We start from the raw sequence: 24,587 nt of genomic DNA on the forward strand, positions 1-24,587 counted from the left end.
ATGCTGGGAAACAGGTTTTGACAGATGCTCTTGTCCTTGACCAGAAGTATGCTGTGTTTTTATTGATGTAGATTAGACTTAGTTTTATCATTTATGTCAATGGGTCTTTTTTTCTACAGTCTGTCTGTGGCCTGTCCTGGGTGAATTTCCCTCATAGTCCAAAGGAAGGAATCCCATTCCCCGTTTTATATTATTGTTAGGGACCACGTGGTTCCTCTGAGAGAACAGCCGATGCTCTAACCTGTGAGTCGTCACCACAGCTTCTTCAGGTGGCTTTTTTCTTTCCAGGGCATGTGCTGTATTAGGTGGACAGGATCACCTCCAATTAAATGGAGAGATCTCAGGAGATGTGTGTTCACAGGGAACTTACTGAGCTGTGCCTGCTCAATGTGCTAGGTTGCCAGGCATCCCTACAGGGCTCTGGTGTTCCCACTGCTCAGTGTGGGTCAGCATCATCCTCCAGCATCACTTAGTGTCCATATTAGAGCAGATCTTTCACCTATTATCAATGAGGACCATGTATATTATTCACATCTGATAAAATACAGAATAGAAACTAACTTGCTGTAGGCCAGCTTGGCATAATGAATTCTTTTGATTGTTAGCAAGAAACTTATCTTTATCTAAGCAGTTTAGGGAGGAACCTCAAGGGCATCCATAGTGAATGCAGCCTACAGCTGTGAACACAGGTTTCTTTTGGAGAGCAGGCCTGTGCAAGCCCAGAACCGAGGTGGGACAGTTCAAGCTACCCTTTTTCCATGACCAATCTCGGATCACATTAAGACAGTATTTCTTCCAGGTGATGGATTTCCAATTTATGGAATTGAACTAACTTACTGAGAGTGGAGGTGACTCGGAGAGTTAATGTACAGAAGGAATAATCCAGAATGTCCACAAAAGCTTGCTGTCACCCCAGGGCTTTTAAAAGCTCAGCACCTAGAGAACTAATGTAGTCTTTGGTTATTCTCAAGCTTAGGTCTTCTACTCATTATAAGCTGACCATGACACAAAAAGAGTCATCTGTGTCACAATAGAAACTAGTTGTCACTAGATTAACACCACACTATCACATCACTACCGTGTTTGAGGTTCTCAGTTACTATCTAAGAACCTGGAGGTGGCCTGGGTCTTGCTACACATACCCATAATTTATGTCCACATTGTCAGATGAGAGTCTTCATACAGCCTGCTCTGTAATTTTGTAGAAGATTAATAGTGTTCTAGTGAGCACAATGTGATTAGGAAATCAGGGGATCCCAGGAGCCTCTCTGACTTCTAGCCCTCCATGCACTGACAGATGCAGCCAGAGGACAAGGGGCTGTCGGTTCCAGGACTCTCCACATCCCTGCTGGGGTGCCATGCCCAGCCTGGAGAGTGAGGGTCGGTCCTGCTGTCCCCAGTCCCTCATGCCCAGAGCCTATCCACTGGCTGGCTGGGCTTGGCTTTCCTGTGCCTGGCCTTCCTTTGCCCATCCCTGCCCTGCCTTGCCCTGCCCTGTTGACTCTCACTACTTAGGCCAAAGAATTTGAGATTTGGGCTCCCTGGCCCTGCATTCAGAGCCTCTGGGAAGCAAGGAGACCCAAAGGGACAGACCCCAGGCCTGGCCCTGGAGTCCTGCATCTCCCCCTACCCAGAGGTGTATTCCACAGTTCTCCACTCCAAGTTTAGTTTTCAGGGACCCCAGCAGGTGGCGCTCGTTGCTGAGCCTCACATGTGAGCCTGGGATAGTGGTGGGATGTAAAGTGCTGGAAGTCTTTCAGAAAATTCAGGCTTTTCTCAAACTCTGACCATCCAGTGCCCTCCCTGGTTCACCCACCCTGTGGAAGGTGTGAATCCACTTTTCAATGTCCTGTGTGACTTTCCCTGCAGACTGGGCTCTCCTGCAGGAGATGCTTTCACATGCTTCTTTAAAAGCACCTGTTCCTCAGACTTAGATCAGCTGTGAAAACAGGCTTCTTCAAGTCAGTGTGCGAGCTCCCCCTCCCAGCTCAGAGCTGCAATACCATAGGATCCTCCAGCCCCAGTGCTGGGTGAGTCCCCCAAAGGATTTAGAGCAAAGTGCCCCTTCTGAGAAGTGACCTAAGAACAGAAGGTTCAGAAGTGACAGTCAACCCCCAAGTGCTTCTTCCAGGAGAAAGCAACCAGCTGTCCCTTTGAAACAGTGGTGGCTCCCACATGACCCAGGTCTGTGATTGGAGAAGATTTTCTGGTATTTAGTTGCCCAGTCACAGTGGGGATACATTCTTGATCCATGCTCATTCCTACAAGAAAAGGGCCTCCTCCCCACCCAGGCCTTGAGTTGAACCCAGGTACTTAAAGATCAACGGACCAGAGAGAACAGAATGCAGTCCAGGGGAGAGGAGAGGCCAGAATGATCTTAAAGCAGAGAAAAGCCCCATATCGGCCATCTAACAACTTTAGGGTTTGTTCATATTGTGTACTTCAGAACCTTAAGGTCACATTTTCTGATAACACTGTTAGGAGAAGCAGAAGTCTACTGTGGGTGGGATTGTCCCAGGCAGGGAGGGGATCTGACTCTGCAGGCCTGGCCACCCTCTGTGTTCTCCTGAAAATAACTGTTGGTCAGCTGTAAATCTGAAGTGAGAATTGTTTTTTGTCAACTCAAACGGATGACATGTCAAGTCTCACACACTATGTGACTTTACACACAGGGGACTTGAACTTACTTCTAGAGAAGTGACTATGGGCCGTCAGAGGGAAACCATTCTTAACTTTAGCATTCTGTCTGTATAACAGTCTACAGGGACTGGCTTCCTGGACAGACAAGTTCAAGCAGACTCACATTGTTATGGGGAAAACCTGAGGCAAGAAATGTCCTGGGGACAGTGATTTCAGATTGTGCTTTAGCCGGGAATCTCTGTTGTCATTAAGGCCTGCTAAAACATGTAACTAGTTCAGGGCATCTCTGCTCTGACAACTGTTCCGGGTTCTCCTGAGAAGAAGGCCTTACTTTAAAAGTATTTCACAGAGCAATGTTTCTCAACCTGTGGGTCGAGACCCCTTCCCAGCCCCTTTTTTTCTGATACGTTGCCTATCAGATATGTTGCATATTATGACTTACAAGAACAGCAATATTAGTTACAAAGTCGCAATGAAATAATTTTATGGTGGGGGTGACCACAGCATGAAGAGCTGTATTAAAGGGTTGCATCAGTAGGAGTGATTTGAGTCACTGCCATAGAAGCTGACACATGGGAGCAGACTCCTCATGTGAGTAGAGACCCATGGCAAGGGATACTGTGTCCCACCCTAGAACCCAGAGGCAGAATCTACCCCAGGAGTCTGTGGGTCACCTTGTCTTAAATTCTTCCAGGGTCAAGAATAGCATTGGTCATCTCAGCAGAGTCAGCTTGCACAGCCACATCAGGCCCATGGCTTCCCTATACAGAGAAGGATGTGGGTCTAAGTGACAGTCAGTGAGACTGAGGGGACCCTGATACTCATTTTCTTTGAGCTGTGGTTTCTTCACCTGTAAAATGGACGTGTTTCTGCTGAATTGGGTTGTTGTGGAGATTAACAGAACACACAACCTGCTCAGTGTCTGCCTGGCATGGACACCTGCTGGTTAAATGGAATTTGTTCATGGTGATGCATTTAAAAGAAGAATCTCTAGCCCCATAGTGTTAGATGCCGGGTTGTGGGGAGTGGGTGTGGCGGCAATCCCAAGATGGCGCCCGGGACTGCTGCCAAGTCTTATGACTAGCACCTGACTTCCCCATACATCCAAAAGTAAGCCACGCCCATCGTGAGAGCTGCGCAGGCGCACCATGACACAAGATCAGGCCATTTGGCGTGGACCTATGAACTGAGACTATGTAGACTGCACTGATGGGGCGTGGTTACTGGTTTTTTAGTAGGGAGTGTCCTTGGGGGTAGGAGATTGCTGCTTGCATGCAGAAAGAAAGGTTCCTGAATAAACTGCTTTGAGAAGAACTTCGTGGTGTCTCTCCTATCTGCAGGATGGAGACGGAGACGACACCGGTGCCATACAGGTACTGTAAGCATTTTGTGACTCTACGACCACCTCAGATTAAACCCGAAGGCTCTTTTTTTTCATTCTTTTCTCCTTGAGGACTTCTCAAGTGTCTTTCCAAAAGGTGATGGCCACACAAATGGTTCCCAGCGGGTGTGATCTCTCTGTCCATGGGCCTTCCCAAAAGCTGCAGAGCCAATGTGTTGTTTTACAACACAAAATTCCAGACATTAAGTTTACCAATGAAGTCTCAGGAATCAGATGCTGAAGTCAAGTAAAGCTCCCAACTGTCCTTCCTAATTCACTGACCCCACAGAAAAAGAACATTCTTGTTCCCTCTGCACACTTTCTTAAAAATCCTTCAACTCAAAGACTTTCCATTGCCTTAGTCATCTTCATTTCCTTTCAAGATATGCCTTGATCTCCTCTGGACCTAAGTGCCCGTTTTACCTTTGCAATGAAGGTGTGTAGTAGGTGAGTCATATGGTAATAAAGTCCATGTTTGCAGTAAACAAACAACTTTTTCTTTAAATGTCTGTGCCATGGCAATGCTATACCACACACTAGTTTTTCACTAAATAATACATTCATAGAGATCACCGTGTGATCTAATATTTTGTAACATAACTTAGTAATGTTCTCTCTATTATAGAAATCAAGTTCTCTCATGTGTATTCTGGTCTTTTTCTGTCATGTCTGAGTACATCATCATGGGAATCCCAAGGAACATCAAACCTGGGCTTTTGAAACTGTTGCATGTGGCCAACTGGGAATCAAAACCACCCAGGAGACTACTGATACTTGACACACATCAATTCCCCTCCCTATTTTCATATAGTTTATGGGAAGAGGTCACCATTGCTGACCATGTCTCATTATCCAACGTGCTACTAAATAGAACAGTTGGGGTAAAGGAGGTCACCCACAAAGCACAAAACACCCATCTCAGATAAACATGTATGGTTCATTGAATCTAAACATCAATGAATTTCAGGACACAATTAAATGTCGAAACCTAAGGATAATAGATAGTGAAGGGAATTAAGATTTCTAGTTCATAGGTCCAGTAAACACCTTCAACAAATCATAGCAGAAAACTTCCATAAGGTAAAGAAAGAAAAGACCATAAAGGTACAACAAGCTTACAGAACATCAAATTAATTATACCAGAAAGAATTCCTCCATTCACACAATAATTAAAACACTAAATGCACAGATCAAAGAAAGAACATTAAAAGGGGTAAGGTATTGAAGAGCTAAATTTCAAAAAGTCAGTCACAAACAAAGTGCTGACATGCCTGAGAGAATTTGAGATAGGGTTCACCGACCCGGCTATCAGCCCCCAAGGACACTGGCCATCTGGAGCCACCACCCCCCCTTCCTTCACTCCCTGAGGATGAGTCATCCCCCTGCTGAGTGAGATGAGTCACCCTACCCACATAGCTGAGATGCTAGATTACACGTATTCTTTGCTGATGTAACTCCGCACTAAAAGTAACTGTGCACCATTTGAATCAGCCAATCATGTGTAACAGCGCGAAATCCCCTGGCTTTCCCTATATAAACCCCTGCCTTTAGAGGCTCGAGGTCGGCTCCTTGAGATACCTGTCGGCCCGAGATCTTGTTAATAAAGCTACCTCTTGTTGTTACATCAAGATCGGCTATGCATGTTTCCTGGGGCAAGCCATAAGGAGACTGGAGCGAGAGTCTCCCCAAACTTGGGGTTCTTTCAGTATAAACATCCAGTAACAAAAAAAATTCAGACGTATCTGAATTACACCAGACTTCTCAACAGAGACTCTAAAGGTCAGAAAATCTTGGGCAGATGTAATGCAGACCCAGGCTCCTATATCCAGCATAATCCTCAATCACCATAAATGGAGAAACCAAGATATTTCTTGTCAAAACAAATTTAATGAATAATTTTTTTTTTCCGGAGCGGAGGACCGAGCCCAGGGCCTTGAGCTTGCCAGGTAAGCGTTCTACCACTGAGCTAAATCCCCAACCCTACAAAACCAAATATAAACAATACTTTTCTCTAAGAAAGCACAAAAGAGGATAATAGGAGGAAAACTCCAAGACAATAAACTAAACTATACCCAAGAAAAACCAAGAAATTAATCATCTCTCAATAATTTCAAAAAAGAGAAGCACACAAACATAATTTCACCTACAACCAGAAAAAGAAGAGAATGCAGCAATCATTGGCTTTAATATCTGACCAGATCCTCTTTCCCTAATCCACAAGCTTCTAGGGGCCAAACTGCCAGCCAAAATGTATGCAAGGATGCTCTATGGTTCAAGGTGAGTCCTATTGCCCCAGCAAATGCAGATCCTAGAGGTGTGAGGTAGGGATGGATATGTGTGGGTGCAGGAGCACTGTCACATAGACAAAGCTGAGCAGAAACGGGATGTAAGGTTTGATGAGGGGAGTGTGGAAAGCAGGACAACAGTTGAAATGTAAATAAATAAAATAACCGATTAAGAAAAAATAGCCAAAAATAAAATAACAAGTAAAAAGGTAAATGAAAATTAAACCAAACCAACCAAACAAACAAACAAAAACTCCTGTAGTGGATTGGCCTAATGCTGCTTGTATTTTAATGCTAATTTGTAGAACTCAAGACTGGTTAACCCCAAATAACTGACCCTGCTCCCAGTTGACTGTGATTATGAAGAAGCCAACAGCCAACAGCTGCACAGCAGAGAGATGGGGGAGGTGAGTTTTGAGGGCTTTGCTAGAGAGGATCATGAGGAGGGAAGAAGGAAGAAGAAGCAGCCAGAGAATAAAGGAAGAACATGTGTGATGGAGAGGAGAGAGGAAGAGGACAGCAGCCATGGTTAAGGGAGAGGAGGGCCTGGTCCTGAGGGCTGTCCAAGTGGAACAAAGAGCAGCCAAGATGCTACACAGTGAGTAAGAGCAGCTCTCAGGCGAGCAGAGATCAGCAGAGACCCCAGACCAACAAGCTACTCAAGCCAAGCTCAGCCTCCTCCCTCTCAATATCCCGTGTCCTCCATGGGTCTGGCCTCAGCCTGTTTCCTGCGTCAGCACATGTGTCTGTCTCAGCTGACATCACTCTGCCCATCAGCCCGAGGCCAAGGAAACATCGAGAAACTACACAGCCCACCAGAAGGGTTTTTGCTGTGGTTCTATGAAGTCCCAACAAATGCAGCTCAACTACAGAATGCAAGGCAGACCAATGCATGTGTGTCCTTAGTGCCGAACCCTTCATCACGTGTCCTTTCACATGCGTGCTTTAGCAGAACATCCTTTTACCTGAGACTGCCTCAGTGAAACATTCCTTCACACAACTGCCTTAGCCTTTCACCTGTGTCCACTTCAGGGAACCACTCCTTCAGGTGTAGAATTTCTCTAGATTAGCAAACCACATACAGAACATTCAGAACAAAACAAGGTGTGTGGTCAGGATGTCCTTGAGCCAAGTCCCTTCTCCTCATCAGTGACGGCAGGCGTGTTACAGCAACAATATGAAATGGCTGGCAGGCATGGAACAAAATGGCAAAGCTATTCTGGGGGATGTCAGAACGTACCAGCCAGCAGCTCAACTGAATTTTTAAGTTTTGATGTTACAAGTGAATATACTCAACCTTCAAAAACTGAGAGAGCCCACTTTTAATATGAATTATATAATCTAGGCCAAGACAGCCTTTAGGGCAAAGGCCCTCAGCCTGGGGGTCGTGACCCACACAGGGTCTCCTATCAGATAGTTTACACTACAATAAAGATTCATTACAGTAGCAAATTTACAGTTGTGAAGTAGCGACAAAATAATTTTGTAGTTGGGGTCACCACAGCATGAGGAACTGTTCTAAAGGGTTGAGGCCATAAGAAGGTTGAGAAACACTGCTCTAGGAATTTATGTTTTCTTTCTCTTTCATATTTTTCAGACAGAATCTCTAACTGTAGCTGAGATTGGCTTGGCTTGGAACATGTGTGTAGTTCATGCTGGCATCAGACTTATGGCAATTCTCCTGCTTCAGCCTCCTACTCAGGAGCCTACCAGGGTGAGATCACAACCACGGGTAATGGGATTGCTGTTCTTGGTTGTCAACTTGAGTGTACCTGGAATTAACTAATGCCAAATGGCTTGACGCCCTGTGAGGGGGATCTCTCTCTCTCTCTCTCTCTCTCTCTCTCTCTCTCTCTCTCTCTCTCTCTCTTTCTCTCTCTCTCCTTCCTTCCTTCTTTCTTTTTTCCTCTCTTCAACCCCCTCCTCTTGGTCCTCCTCCTCTTCTTTGTTTTTTTTGAGACAGGGTTTCCCTGTGTAGCTCTGGCTGTCCTGGAATTCATTTTGTAGACCAGGCTGGCCTTGAACTCAGAGATCCACCTGCCTCTACCTCCTGGATGCTGAGGCTAAAGGCATAAGCACCATTGGATTTTTTTTCTTAATTAAATTTTCTGAAGCAAGAATACCTACTTGTAATCCAAATCTTGGAGATCAGAAGATAAATCTTTAATTCAGATCTTTTGAGATGGAAAGGCCCACCTCTAATCTGGACCACACCTTCTTTTTTCTTTTTATTTTTTTCATCTTTATTAACTTGAGTATTTCTTATTTACATTTCAATTGTTATTCCCCTTCCCGATTTCCAGGCCAACATCCCTCAACCCTTTCCCCTCCCCTTCTATTTGGGTGTTCCCCTCCCCATCCTTCCCCCATTAGGGACCTCCCCCCAACAATCATGTTCACTAGGGGTTCAGTCTTGGCAGGACCAAGGGTTTCCCCTTCTGCTGGTGCTCTTACTAGGCTATTCATTGCTACGTATGCAGTTGGAGTCCAGGGTCAGTCCATGTATAGTCTTTGGGTAGTGGCTTTGGTTGGAATTGTTGTTCATATGGGGTGTTAACCCCCTTCAAGCTCGTCCAGTCCTTTCTCTGATTACTTCAACGGGGGCCCCGTTCTCAGTTCAGTGGTTTAATGATGGCATTCAGCTACGTATTTGCCGTATTCTGGCTGTGTCTCTCAGGAGAGATCTACATCCAGTTCCTGTCGGCTTGCACTTCTTTGCTTCATCCATCTTATCTAATATCTGTATAGGTATGGGCCACATGTGGGGCAGGCTCTGAATGGGTGTTCCTTCTGCCTCTGTTCTAAACTTTGCCTCCCTATTCCCGGCCAAGGGTATTCTTATTCCCCTTTTAAAGAAGGAGTGAAGCATCTGCATTTTGGTCATCCTTCTTGATTTTCATGTGTTCTGTGCATCTAGGGTAATTCGAGCATTTGGGCTAATATCCACTTATCAATGAGTGCATACCATGTGTGTTTTTCTGTGATTGGGTTACCTCACTCAGGATGATATTTTCCAGTTCCATCCATTTGCCTATGAATTTCATAAAGTCATTGTTTTTGATAGCTGAATAATATTCCATTGTGTAGATGTACCACATTTTCTGTATCCATTCCTCTCTTGAAGGGCATCTGGGTTCTTTCCAGCTTCTGGCTAAATAAGGCTGCTATGAACATAGTGGAGCATGTGTCTTTGTTATATGTTGGGGCATCTTTTGGGTATATGCCCAAGAGAGGTATAGCTGGGTCCTCAGGTAGTTCAATGTCCAATTTTCTGAGGAATCTCCAGACTGATTTCCAGAATGGTTGTACCAGTCTGCAATCCCACCAACAATGGAGGAGTGTTCCTCTTTCTCTACATCCTGGCCAGCATTTGCTGTCACCTGAGTTTTTGATCTTAGCCATTCTGACTGGTGTGAGGTGAAATCTCAGGGTTGTTTTGATTTGCATTACCCTTGTGACTAAAGATGTTGAGCATTTCTTTCGGTGTTTCTCAGCCATTCGGCATTCCTCAACTGTGAACTCTTTGTTTAGCTCTGAGCCCCATTTTTTAAATAGTGTTATTTGTCTCCCTGAGGTCTAACTTCTTGAGTTCTTTGTATATTTTGGATATAAGCCCTCTATCTGTTGTAGGATTGGTAAAGATCTTTACCCAATCCGTTGGTTGTTGTTTGGACCACACCTTCTGCTGGCAGCTCATATCAAGGACATGGAAGAAGGAAGTTTGCTATATTAATTTGCCTACTTCTTCAGGATTCCTGCATGTACTGAAGAGCAGCTGAAATATCCAGCCTTATGGGGTCCAGGAGTTGCCCCATAAACCACACAAACTCTGACCTCACTTCGAGAGGGATGGTTTTTTGAATGCCCACCCTAAGACTGATCATCAGAGACGTAGCTGAGAATTTGTCAGGCTACAACCCTGGACATTTTTCTATGTCAGTTTATAAAGCCTAAAACTGTGAGCTCATAGGCAGGTACTGGAAGGGCTGTCTGGTTGTCAGCCGTGACTCAAGCCATTTTAGACAACAAAGGTTCATACTGACTTTTTATCTGTTTAAAGATTTATTTATTTATATATAAGTACACTGTAGCTGTCTGCAGACACACCAGAAGAGGGCATCAGGTCTCATTACAGATGGTTGTGAGCCACCATGTGGTTGCTGGGATTTGAACTCAGGACCTCTGGAAGAGAAGTCAGTGCTCTTAACCATGGAGTCATGTCTGCAGCCCTCATATGGACCTTTAAGTTTATTGGTCCTACATGAAGCTTATAATTATGAAATTTAAGATTAAGAATATTAATAAAAAATAATGCTTATGCCAATATTACTCTGGGACTGGTATGCCAACTCCATTCAGGCTGTGTAAGGTCATCTCTTTTCCTTTTTCATTTTATAATTTGTCATTTCAGGGTATGGTGAACTCTTTCAAAAAAAGCTTATCCTTGTGGATGGTATTCTATACCAGTAATATGTACAATATGATATCATTGACAAAATGGTTTTTTTTTTTTGCCCTGATTGTTATTTTATTTCTCCTTTACAAGTTCCACATAATAGAAAAAGGCTTTTTGATAACATTGTTATCTTTGCTGGAAATGATCATATAATCATTTGAAACAGCACAAATGTGCACATACAGGACTGAGGTTTCTGCAGCCTGTAAAAACCTCTGTGGGTTTAACAAGGAAAAAAAGCAATTAACTGTAATTCAACTGTAACTCTTAGAAAAACACCGGTTTCCTTACCAAGCTCGAGTGTCCTGTACAGGGACCTATCATCCCAGATGGCAATGAGTTCAAGCCTAGGGCAGCCAGGAGCAGCTCCCCACACCAGCTCAGAAGGCCCTCCCCACCCAGCACTTCTTCCAAGTGCTCCTTAACCTCATCACAGGTGACAGCAGTCGCCCCAAGAGAGGACAGAGCAGCAGACACAGTGGTGGTGGTTCCTGAGTGTTGTGTGCGGCATTTCATATCCAGCGTCTCAGGAACGTGTCCATGCAAGCATGCGTACCATTCTTTAGACTGCTCCCCTAATTTCTTGAGTGAAGGGACTAGGCCTTCCTAATTCACTTCAGGTGCCTGGAATAACAAAGTATTTCACCAGAAGGGGTGTAAGCAGTGCTATCTGATAAGAATACGAAGAAGGAAAAAGCAGATATCTTAAAGAAAACGTGTGTTCTACTCACACTAAAATATCAGACCAATGCACAATATACTGCAAAACTGTAACACAATACGGCCAAACACAATGTTCAAATATTGAACTGTTCAAGCATGTGAAGATCGTCTTCTGAAAGACAAACTGGGTTCTTATTTTGTAGCTACCTTTGTGTAACTTCAACTGCTGTCCCTCTACAAGGTCTGACACTCTCTTGGTACTTATTAGGAAGTTGGATGAGACAATGTAAGCTCAACAGTCAACTCCCGGGATCTCCCAGCGCTCATTTTCAGCATTCGTCCGAGGACTGGGCATCATCTTCATCCCTCACTTCTCGGTATCTCCCTGAAGACTCCCCTTCTGGATTGTAGCTCTGCATTGTAATATTCAGTCTCTCAGCTAGTTTCTGTGCTGCGAGCTTTGCCCGCATCTTCTCATAATTCTGCTTCTGCTCTTTCTGCAGAGCCAGCGACTCTTCTATGGAGAGCAGCTGTGCAGGCAGGGGGTGGAGCAGAAGAAGGCGAGCTGCTGTGACATCATCAAGATGCTGCCTAGCCCAGCGTCTCTGCTCTTCTGAGGAAGCAGGAGACTGAGCCCTCTGACAATGACTTGGTGAGTCACTCTGTTGTGTGGGTAACACATTGGTCTTAAACTTATGAGGAGGGGGCACTGGGTTTCTAGCTGGCACTTCTAGCACTGTCATGTAATGAGGCTTCTTAGGAGTCTCACTCTGCAGTCCTGGAAAGTTCTCAGTGTTGGTGTTTTCTTCTGAGGGTTCAGTCTGGCCTGCAGTTGTGATCTTTTGCAATTTAGTGATAAACAGACTGTCCATGCTGCTGGAAACCTCTTCCGCTTGACTTGAATGCTGGGGGAGATGTTCATTAACTTCAGATGGGGGAGCCTGGGCTGTGATGCGGACAGACGGGCTGTATTCACTGTGCAGCCAGTCTCCAAAGTCTCTTCATTGCCTTTGTGAGTGAGCTGTGTAGGTTCCTGTGTTTCTGAGGTTGTTTTAGATGATTCAATGTCTACTGACGAACATTCAGGAACTAATGATGAAGTATCAAGCATCAGGTCAGAATTCTGGGCCTTGTCTATGTCGGTATCAACTCTTGTGGTTGCTTTATTCCTTAGCTTACAGTCAACACTAACAGGATGAAGTAGTTCAGTTCTCGCTCTGACCTCTTCACTTTCTGAAATGGCAGCTTTCAGTTTGGCAGTGGTGTCTGAGATCATTTTACCTTTGTTGGGCAATTTGCAAATGAATTTTTCTTTGCGCAAAAGTCTCTCCTGGCGCCTCAACCTCTCCCACAGCTCCGCCAAACTCTGCTGCCCCACGTCCTCAGGAACTGGGGGCTCGAAGCCTCGGGGCAGGGAGCACATTGTGCATGGGCTGAGGCTGGCCCCGCAGGCAGGGTTCCCCAGCAGGGCCCATGGTGGTCGCAGGCTCTGTGGCGGCAGCAACTCTGGAGCACGCGCAGGAGTCGCCATTTTCCCGGAAGAGCCGACAAAATTGTTTAAATTGATAAGAAATATATGTTGGTCCATAATCAGTTTTAATTTTAGAAGGCAGTCCCATAACAGCACAAGTTTCCAATAGATGCTGTATAACATGAGCAGTGCGTACTCCTGGCAATGGTGTAGCTCATACAAATTTTGAAAAATTATCTATGCTTACATGTATATATGAAAGGCAACCAAACTCAGAAATATGGGTTCCATCCATCTGCCACGATGTATTAGGTTGCATTCTTCTGGGATTAATTTCAGATGGAATACATTTTATAAGTGAAGGCTCACAAATACGACAATTAGCAATAATTTGTTTGGCTTCAGAATAGGGAACCTTATATTTAATATGCAAATATCCTGTATTGGCATGATTATGACTGCTTTCTTCTGGGGTAGCAAATGCCACTAATTGATCTACCATATGATTGCCATGTGTTAAAGATGCTGGCAATCTTGAATGTGATCTAATATGTGTAATAAATATTCTAGAGTTTCAGAATAACAATAGTCCTTTAATATGTGAGAATAACATTTAATATAGGCTTAGATGTAGAAACAACAGCAGTTGCAATATTCTGTACTACTCCTACAACATAAGCTGACTCGGCTATAATATTTTTACATCATGAGTAAAATCCGGCAATACATTAATTACTGCTAATACTTCATTTTGTTGTTTTGACCCAAAAGAAGATTCTTGTCCCCAAAATTTATCTTTGGTCCAATAAGCCATCTGTCTTAGATCTTTGGACTTGGAACCATCTGTATACAGAGTAACGGCAGATGGTAATGGATCAACAGAAATTAGTGTATTTATCACATTTTTTTTTGTTTTCTTAAGCAATCCCAGAATTTACTATGGGGAAAATGAAATTCAGTATTTCTAGTGTAAGAAATCATGGGTAATTGAAAAACTTCAGACGTCTGCATTAAATATTCCACTTTATTTTTGCTTAATGAGAAAACAAAAGCAGCACAATCATATCCCCACAGTGTAACAGGTCTTTGTATGCCTTGCTGAATAATTAAAGAAATTTGTTCCTCATAATTTGTTAATGTTTTGTTAAAGTTAAATTTTATATATATCCATTCTAAAGGCAACTCATCTTGAGCTAAAGTGCCTATAGGATATTCAAGAGTATTTCAATGTATAAGTTAATAAATCTATCTGGATCAATATGTACCAAAAATGCATCTTTCCATTTTCAGAGAAGATATACTTACATGCCTTCATATAAGCATTAATATCCCCAGTCTCCTTTATAGGTAATTATGCTCTCCTATACTCTTCATTAGCATTTTCAAAAGCAAGCATTTTCAGCAGTTGTCCTCTAGCTTCCTCTCCTACCACTGTTCTTTCCATTGTTAATTTTAGTATACATAAAAACTTAATATATGGTTCATAGAAAGTTACTGCCTTTTTCAACCAACCACTGTCATCCTTTATAATAAGTTGGTTGGGCCACACCTTGAACCAATGATAGACATTGTCCCAGGATAGACATTCTTTATCAGCAGGTCTCAGGGTAGAACTGGATATGTGACCCTGTGCTATAGCACTGTCCAGAGTGGTAAATGCAGCTTCTGAAGAGGAATGCAGGCCTGGCCTCTAGACCTCCACCTTCCAGGCCTGTCTGGAGAGCCTGATGCCCTGGCAAAAGAGACTCCTCCTCTCCAGAGGAGCACTGCAGTCAAATGACATCTCAGTGATGTTAACTATCAGTCCCCAAAGGCATGCCACTGAGCAGAGAAAGCCTCAGTCATGCACCTCTGCCCATCCCCAGTTCCTCGTGTCAATAGCTCAACCCTTTCATGAACTAGATGGCAATACTTGAGGCAGGATGATCAGTAGTTTACTGGCCAATCTGGGCTCTATGAGACGCTCTCCCTGAAATCAGAGCCAGCAGGAAATTCAGTATGAAAGCTCTTTGTAGCCAAGCTCAACAACCCGGTTCAGAGCCTGGGACCCCACACGGTAGGATAAAGTGACTCCCATGCTTTTTCCTCTACCTTCAACACTCATGCTTTGGAATGCACACCCCTACAATGAGATCAATACACATGGAATAAAAATTAAACATAAAAATTAATGCAGACAATGCAGACAAGGTTTTAAAGGATCCTGGGAGTCCTCACTCTGCACTTCCCTTTCCTTTGCCTTGGGAACATCACCTGCACCAGAGGTTGAGACTTCCTGCAAGAGAGAGAGGAGAGATGCACTGTTCATTCCGCTGGAGCTGTGCAAAGACCAGAGCCACCCGTCTTTTCCTGATAGTGGGAGCTGGGCCCAAGTGTGGGCTGCTCCTACTAGAGGCACCACAAGAAGAGGACCACCTTCCTCAAACCTTCCTGGAAGTCAGAGCACTGGCTATGGACTTCCCTCAATCCTCAGAGGACTCTCTTTCAGTGATGGCTCAGAGCCTCTTAGGACAGAGAGGGACCAGAGCTTCCCCCCAAAGCAAGATCCCGGTCTTATCTGACAGGTATGAGGGCTTAGGGATGGGACAGCTTATGCTTGACAAAGAGTTCCAAGGTGTGATGTCACTGGGCATCAGGCGGTGTCCCAAATAGCAGCACTGACTCAGGTTGTAATTTAGGCTGGAGAAACTTACTAGGACCCTGGTAATCCTAGCACCCTGGGGCCTTAGCTGTCCTTAATCAGATCTGGCTATGAATCAACTGCTCTTGAGGGTGGATTGGAATTCTAGTCACTGTGAGGCAGGAGCATTAGTATCCTACAGCCACTCTGGGCTCCATAGGAAGACCCTGTATCAATAGTAAAAGGGGTCACCTGCGAGTTCTTACTGTCTTCCCTGAGGCCTTCCTGCTGGAGTTAGAATAGCTGTCTCACCAAGTTGAAGTAGAGGGCAGAATGTTGGTGCCGTCTATAATGAGGACTAGTGACAGATAGTCTATGGAAATTCTAGAAAGATCTACAGGTATTTATGTCCTGTGCATGGGAATTGCTGGCTTCCCTGTGTCCTTTGCCTTTAATTTGCAGTCCATGGGGCACCTGGGAATGTCCCCAAACCAGGCTGCACACAGGGCTTGTCCCATGATTCTCACTTGCACCCAGTGCCTGCCTGATTGTCATAAGTCTGACAGAGCCACTGTATGCTCTCCTGACACCTGCAGAGAGCAGTATATGGGACCCTACCATCCCCACACTGCCCATCAGTGTCTACAATGTCCCTATATGGCACTGAGATGGTCTAAGCTCCTTCCCGCCTATATGCTGCATCAGAATCTGACCATTCCTAATTTCCTCCTCTCACACCCACACTAGAAGCCCTGTACCCACACTAGCCCCAGCTGGCCTGTTGCCTACTGACATCTCATGGACTCTGCCCCAATCCCCTGCCCTGCCCTGCCCTGCCCTGCCCTGCCCTCACTCAGCTGACAATGTGGACATCTCAGGACAGTCACTGGACAATGGCTGACACACTTGTCTGGAGACTGGAAATGTTTCTCGATCTTGGAGAGGAAAGAAGGACCCTCCAACTACACTGTCCTCTAAGGAAGTTTATTCAGGTGACGGATGACAGGGACTGTTTTGTCTCACGTCACACATGTCAGTAGAAAATATCCTAGGTATTGGATGCCGCTGTTAGCATTTACAGAACAAAGCACATAGTGTTGGGAAGATTAATAAATTATGAGTAGGATTAGAAAACCCCAAGCCTCTTCCAGGTCCTAAGAGGGCAAAAAATACCACCAAACACAGCATTAATGTGGTAGGTTGGTTAAATCTAGTTACTAGATTCTAGTTTGATAACTATGACCCTTTTTGTGTCTTGCTCAGCTTATAATGACTAGAGGACCTAAGCTTGAGAGTCACCAATGCCTCTCCCTTGCTACTCCAGCTGCTGAGCATTGAAAAGCCCTAATGAGACAGCATCTGTTTGCAGACATACTGGATTATTCTTTTGCACTTTATCTCTCCGAGTCACCTCCACTCTCAGTAAGTCAGTTTAATTCCATAAATTGGAAATGAGTCACGTGGAAAATATACTTTCTCCATACAATCACAGATTTCCACATAAAAGGTGAAACATGAACTATCCCACCTAAGTTCTGGGCTTGCACAGACCTGCTCTGCAAAAGAAACATGTGGTCACAGCTGCAGTCTGCATTCACTATGGGTGGTCTTGAGGTCCTCCCTAAACTGCATAGATTAAGATAATTATCTTGCTTTCTATCAAAAGAATTCATTATGCCAAGTTGGCCTGTAGAAGGAGGCTAGTCTCTTCTGTATTTTATCAGATGTGCTTAATGTATATAATCATCGATAGTAAGTGAAAGATCTGTTTGGAATTGAAACCGAGTGATGCTGGAGGATGATTCTGAATGCACAATGAGCAGTGGAGGCACCAGAGCCCGGTGTGGATGCCTAGCAGCCTACCACATTGAGCAGGCACTGCTCAACCACCTGTACATACACATCTCCTGAGATCTCTCTCCTTAATTGAAGGTGATCGTGTCCACCTAGTACAGCACATGCCCTGGAAGGACAAAAGCTACCTACAGGAGCTGTGGTGATGACTCCCAGGTTAGAGCATCTGCTGCTCTCTCAGAAGAGCCACATGGTCCCTAACAATCATCTACAATGGGGAATGCTATTCCCTCTTTTGGATCATGAGGGAAATGCACTCAGGAGTGGCCCAGACATACATTTGAAAAAAAAAGATCCATTGAGTTACATGATAAAAATAAATATAATCAGCAACAATAAAAAACACAGCATATGAATGATCAAGTGAAACAGCACCTATAAAATCCTATTTCCCAACATGACGTTGATGGTCGTTATCTTTGTGGTTTAATACTAATGCTGTATTGTAAGAAAAACTGAGTCACATGGTTCTCGATTAGGATTATTCTATATTCCTTTGTGTAAGTTGTCATTTTTTCTGCAGCTCTACAGGCATGAGTGTGTGTTACTCAATATCTGGTGCACACAGTCAATAAGGAATGTGTGTTGCAGACTGATATAGACTAGGATGAGCAGAATACATGACAGCATGGATACAGTATGTCAGTGATTACATCATAAAGTGTGTGTCCATAAAAAAAGTCACATTATCCACACAAAAGACACTATCACCCTGTGTACCCCTTGGTGGCTTTGAATTCACTGGACCATGCAAAGATCCATATCTAGCTGTCAGTTCTAAGTCTACAGGAGGGGAAAGGACCCTTGAATAAGATGGTCATAAGAGTCAAGAGTTACAAATCAATTTTTATTCATAAGGAATACAATTTACAAAAAACAGGCATAAAATGAACAACTAAAATGGTATAAAAAATGAAAAACAGTAACAAGAATATATAACTATGAAATAACAAAAAGAAAACTTCAATGAAAATCATAACCAAAAACATTTCTTAACAGCATTTTCTTAATGAACATTTAGAAACACAGTTGTAGTGCTGTTTCTCCTCTAGGACGTGAGACGTCAAGGCAGTCCCCTCAGTTGTCTCTCAAATGGTGTTGTCGGTATGAGAAGGGAGAAAGACCTCAATGAGACAGGCTGGCATACGGATACATAAATTTAGGGTCTCTATACATTGAGGAAATTATCTGAGAAGAAAAATATTCCCCCAAAAAGTCTTTGACTGTGAGGATTGTCGTCACAGGGAACTCCTGAGAGAAAAACTCATTCCTCAGGGGGCTGTCTTCCTGGGATCCGTCCTATGCCATGTCTCCTGCAGTTCCTGAGACCTGGGAGGAGAAGGCAGCTATTAAGACACTGATTTGGTGGGGACATGCATACCAGCTGTCAAGTTGCTGCCTTCTGTCCCCTCAGCTGCATTGGACAGACAGCACTGATCTTTTCACTGAAATCATTGCTGATATCTCTGCAGGCTGGGAACATCACCAGCAACCCTCACAGTACTGTGGGAGAACAAGCTGCTCCTCAGACTCTACCAGTACAAACCAAGAATGGGGAAATGGGGAGAGACCTAATTGGGGTGCAGGAAGAAAGGAGAAGGCCACATGATATCCAGATCAAAGCCAATGACCAGGACTCATTTGCCATTTGCACTTGGTTCTTATCCCTACAAAGTGCTTCCAACCATCACATGACCCCTGCATGACCTTTGTCACAGGACCAAGAACTCGTTCAAAACTCTTCATAGCATCCAATCTGTGATAGGGAGATGCAGTCATGTGATATGTTATTCCTCTGTCACCATTTCTGGACTGCAGTTTCAGAAAGGGCAGAGAAGTATAATTGCCAACAATTCAGTATCTGAAGAGTGGTTAACATCCCAGAATACTTGTGCATAGACAGAGCAATGAATAACTCTATCACATGAGGTGGGTGACTGACTGGGTGTGGGGAGATTAGAAAATTGATAGGGGAAACAAAGATGTATCCAATAGGCAAATGGTATCAGACATTGTTAATCTGACTCAGCTGCTTGTTCCTACCACATTTTGCTGGGTCTGGAGGTTGCTGGTCTTCTCCTGTTCGTCTTCATCTTTCGGGTTCAACTCCAACAAATATCGCTGTAACTCCTTGCTCTCCTGCTTCAATGTGACCAACTTCTTCTTCATACATGCCTGGTCCATCAGGAGCCGGCTGTGCAGGTTGCTGGAAACACACTCTGCATAGTAAGATCCTGAAGCCTCATCCTCCCATTCCAACTGCCAAAACCCACAAACTCCACCAGGACCCAAATACCCATAAAGACTTCATAGAATACATATCCATACATGTAAGGCTGCTGCCCAAACAGGAAACGGCCAATCCAGGGAAGAATAAATTGTTTCTGTGTCCCAAGCACCAATAAGAGTCCATGTCTGTCCAAAAGAACAAGGGATCTACAACTACCCATGAGAGCCCAATACATCGGGACAGCATCAATTAGTAGGCGGCAAATAACCACAAGAGGACAGTAGAACAAAGGGAGGTCATGCAAACCGTGTGGTCCACACACTGAGCTTTGTTAAACCTGGTATGACCCCAGAGCCGCAGGTTGGCCTAATAACACTCTGATGCCTGAATCAGTGTAGTTCTATCCAGAGCCTTCTAAAGATGCATAGACACTGTGCTGAGAAGTCACAGTCTCTTATGGAACTGAAACTGATTCCAAAAGACCCACGGCACAGTGATATTTAAACAGTAGAAGACATGGACCCAGAGCTGCAGGCTCTCCAGTCCAGAACAAAGAGAGGCAGACATGGCCATTCCACAAGTGATGGGCCCTTCTGACCAGTACTTACCGATAGAAGTTAATCTCCTTCTTGAGCTCCTGAAATTTCTCACGATGTTCAATGTTCATTGTGTCTAAGTTGTGCAGTAATGACATGACCGCTTTCTCCTTTATCTTCAAGTTTTCATAAAATGGATTTGGCCTGAAGTAGGGGCTGGCCCCAGGAAGATAGAACCCAATGAACATCGAGGTTTAGGATTATATGAACTCAGGCTGTGTCCTGTACTACCCCAACCCTGGAAGGACACTTTCTGAATTCTACATATTTGGATCTTCTTCAGCTTCAGAAACTTGGAATTGTGTGCCCAGGACAACAGAAGCTAAGCACCCAGATAAAGGGTTCCCTGGCTCACTTTTTTCAATCAGGAGGGCTGGATCTGCATTCAAACCTGTTATGCTGTCAAGAGCCTAGGCCACAGAGCTTACCCAACCACACACACACACACACACACACACACACACACACACACACACACACACACACACACGCACATCCAGAAACCTCTGATTTCATTTTTCCTGTTTTGACAAGTGGAATGCTACAAGCCAAGTAACTAATATTCTAGAGGCAGACAGTACACATAATTCTGGAGATGAGACCAGATATTGCCACAAACTTATAATCTGCCCAAGGCATACAAATGTATAGACAAATGTAACCACACAGGCAAAGAACTGTGCTGTTGAGTAGGGCTTCCAAAATAAAGCACTTACACCTCCATGAAACTATTATACAGGTAAATCCTGAGGTCAAAAACAGACCCCTAAATTCCAAGGGTGGAGGGACACAGAAACATATAAAAGTTGCATATGCATACAGACATGTACACACACACACACACAAACTGGGACACACCCACAAGAAAAGAAAAGTAAACATACTCAGAGAATGAGAAAGAGAGACAAATATGGAAAGAGCACAATGAGAATCAGTAGAAATGTATGCACCATTACTGTCTCAGAGTTTAAGGCACACAGACAAGAATGAAGAGGCCTGAGCCTCAGGCCTTCTAGTTAAGCATTGATATGAACAATGTGGGACCTGTCACCTAACTGTGCTGCCATGAGATGATAGCATTCAGTCACCTTCCTAGCAAGTACAAACACTCTCCACAAACTCACAGCACCTAGAACCTTGCAAAGCTACCACCTGCCAAGGGCTTTCCAATGGTACACTGAGAACTCATGCTCCAGTGACTTTATCCCTGAAATCTTCACTCAGATCACAAGTTCAGATTTTCAACAGGCGGAATCAGAGAGTCCATTTCCAAACTCACTCCTCAGTAAGGGTCAGGTTCTGAATCTCCTCTCTATGGGAGATGAGGTTTAGAACAAGGTCGTTTGTTTGGAGCAATGCATACCTCTTGCTCATGGATCCACGTGTCACATAAAGGAGGCGATCTGTCAGCTCATTTCTCTCCTTGGTAGTTAGCTCCAGTTCTCTATTCAGCCTCTCCTCTTCCTCGTTGGCCTGCACCTTGTTTAGGACATTTTCAGGGGATGACGTCTGTCTGCAGGCCGCTGTAGGTAGAAGAACACAAGTGAACCCGCATGGGGCAAATGCATAGAGCATACATAGACCACAGTGAGGTCCAAACAGGAGAACATGCTTGGAAGCCAGTGTCACTGCAAGGAGTTTGGTCTATGTGTAAGAGGCCTCCTAAGTGGATCACAGTTCCCCCACTACTATATAGAGACCAAGAGATGTAAGCAGCCAGGTGTTCCCTATGCCTGCCCACACAGGCTTACAAGTACCAGAGAGATGCCTTCTCCAGGATTATTATCAGGTACGCAGGCTACAACCTGGTTTCAGGACCCTCACCCCTCTAGTTTCAGAAATCAGATCATCAATTCAGCATCCACAATGACTTGATTGATCAGGGATACTCAGATATCCTACACTGTTACTCTAGTCCAATAACTTTGCATTAAAAAGTCATGTAGGGGGAGGACATGGTCAACAGATTTATTAATTCCCCCTACTGAAATGACAAATGCCCCAGAAGTGCCAAAAGGTTACAGGCTCTTTCTCTACCTGCTCCATATAGTTTGGCTACTGTAGAAAAATATCTGCCACACAGAACCTCTAATATATGAAGGTAAGATTGTCCCCGTCAGCCAGAGGTAGTCAAAGGAGTTCTAAGAATATAAGGTCATGCCAGGAGCACAGTTCTCTCCCTCTTACTACTGTCAGTTACTGAATTTAAAGAAGCAATGAAAGTGAAGTACATTGATGCCCTGTTTAATTCAGAAAAGTTATACCCTCCATGCCTCCTGATGGTGTTATTATATCAATTTAACATACCGAATGCACTGTAAAAGTAAAGACTAGAAGTTCACCCAATAATAGCATAGGCATTGGCATATCCTCCATGTGGTTATCGAGAAACTAATGATGTGAAAACCTTGACTTTCAGGAATTGTGATAATCATGGAATTCAATATCTGTGGAGATGTTCCAGTGGTTGTGGCCCATTGCTAAAAAGGCCAGCTGAAGGCCCCCACACTCACCCCTGAGAGGAAGCTCAACATACACTGCCCAGATCTTACTCCACATTCCCCATGTCCTGTGTCCATCATTACCTTTAGGTTTCGTTTGCTTCACTCTAGACTCTTCTCTATCAACATCAGCTCTCTCAAAGCGCCTGAGAAGACGGGCAAACATGCCTGTGGATATATCCTTTGGACACTAAGAGAAAAAGTAGGGAATTGGTTGTCACAACGATACTGGTGACATCACAGGGATTCCAAGGTCTCTCTAGGAGACAATAGAATGTCCACGAAGGGCCGGCTGATGTCACGGAGAACAGACTTTGCCTCCCTGCTAATGTTCTCCCTGTACTGAGCAAAAGCTGATGTGCCCTTTTCAGGAGACTTCCCTGTGGCATAGCCCCTGAGCACCACATGCTTCCAAAGCCAAATTTGGCTCTAGGCTTGATTGGAAAAACCTAAGTCATTGCTATGTATCTAAATGAGTGCTTCCTCCCCAATCCCTGCACAGAAATGTTTCATCCTACCTCAAATTCTCCTCAGTCAGCAATATTACCCATTAAAGATTACTGAGAAATCACACCAGTTCCTATAAGTAGCCAAAGAGGTCTCCTGTCTCATCATGTGCAGGTGCATGAAATCACACCCAGAAATAGCCTGTAGGGTAGGTTGCGATGTGGGTGTGTGTTATAGGTACAACCTGAGTCTTTGTGCTTAACATTTAACAGTTGCCACCGGATTCCTTAGGAGAAAGAATTGCATTCATTATGGTCCTGGCAACAATGTGGTGATCTGTTAGCAGAGGAAACTGAAATATTGGATCCACCAGTGAATGCACCCTCAGGCTGAGTGTGGGGCTCTCCTCTCTGCACCTAAGTTACCAAAGCAGGATTGCTAACAGGCCTCTCTAAGCTATAACGTCTGATTTCATCTGAAAAATAAAATAGTCAGCAGATGTGTGTGTGTGTGGGGGGGAGCCAAAGGAGTAGGACAAGCCTAGAGACATAACTCAGTGGACAGAGTAAGAAACAAGCATCTTCACTCCTGTTTCATGGATCACCCCACAAAACACAAACGCATCTATCCTACTTAAAAAAAAAACCAAGTTATTTTATTGAATGCATACACTAATACTGTTTACAGTATTGGTAGCAAAGCTCAGATTTTGGGGGCAGATCCATGACTTGAACTATCTTCCTGACAACATATAAAGCAATAAATAAATAAATAAATAAATAAATAAATAAATAAATAAGAAAAAACAGAAAAATAAAAAAAGACAAAAAGCACAAGCCTTTCATGTGAAGTTACAGAAGAGTGATCCAGTGTTCACTTCTGACCAGGCCATTTTAGCTATGACAGTGCATAGTGACCCTTAATTTGATGGGTCCTATATAAAGCTTTGTGCAATATTGTCATTTTAACCAACCTCATCCAGAACATACATAACAACACAGGATATGATCACAATGTCCTTGCTGTGTATCAAGTTATTTTTCTGTGTCCTTGATTGTCAGGCATATTACAGCAACAATCTGAGATGGCTGGTAGACTTGGAAGAAAGTGGATATGAAAGATCCCCGTTTGATATCAGTACAGCCATTTCTTACGAATGAGAATCTTTTAAGCTGGCCCTCGCTTAGCCCCTACACATTAGACAATAGAACAGAAAGTACAGAAAGCACATTCCCACCCACTCTCTAGGAAGCTGCCGGACCATAAGAACAGAGGGTACAGAACATATTTACTGCACGGCAATTAGAAGACAGGAAACATCTCTGGGAAGCTGACTGACCACTATAGAAGTGAGATGTCCTGGGTACTGAATGCAGCTGTGCTATAGGCTGACATAGCTATAGCCTTGTCCTGGGAACTCCAGAAGAGAAACACCTGACAAGA

The 24,587-nt window shown here is 44.1% G+C and overlaps 1 protein-coding gene across 1 annotated transcript; it reads right to left on the reverse strand.

The window, feature by feature from the left end:
- Positions 1-18,257: 18,257 nt before the first annotated feature.
- LOC134483248 (disks large homolog 5-like) lies at positions 18,258-21,730 on the reverse strand. The gene is made up of 4 exons (XM_063278535.1): positions 21,560-21,730; positions 20,209-20,352; positions 19,414-19,576; positions 18,258-18,699 (listed from the first exon to the last, which is right to left on the reverse strand). Exons 1-4 carry the CDS (start codon positions 21,568-21,570, stop codon positions 18,670-18,672), a joined length of 348 nt encoding a protein of 115 aa, XP_063134605.1. The 5' UTR covers positions 21,571-21,730; the 3' UTR covers positions 18,258-18,669.
- Between the last annotated feature and the right edge of the window lie 2,857 nt (positions 21,731-24,587).

This window comes from Rattus norvegicus, chromosome 19, assembly GCF_036323735.1.
Source record: "Rattus norvegicus strain BN/NHsdMcwi chromosome 19, GRCr8, whole genome shotgun sequence".
Classification (NCBI taxonomy): Eukaryota; Metazoa; Chordata; class Mammalia; order Rodentia; family Muridae; genus Rattus; species Rattus norvegicus.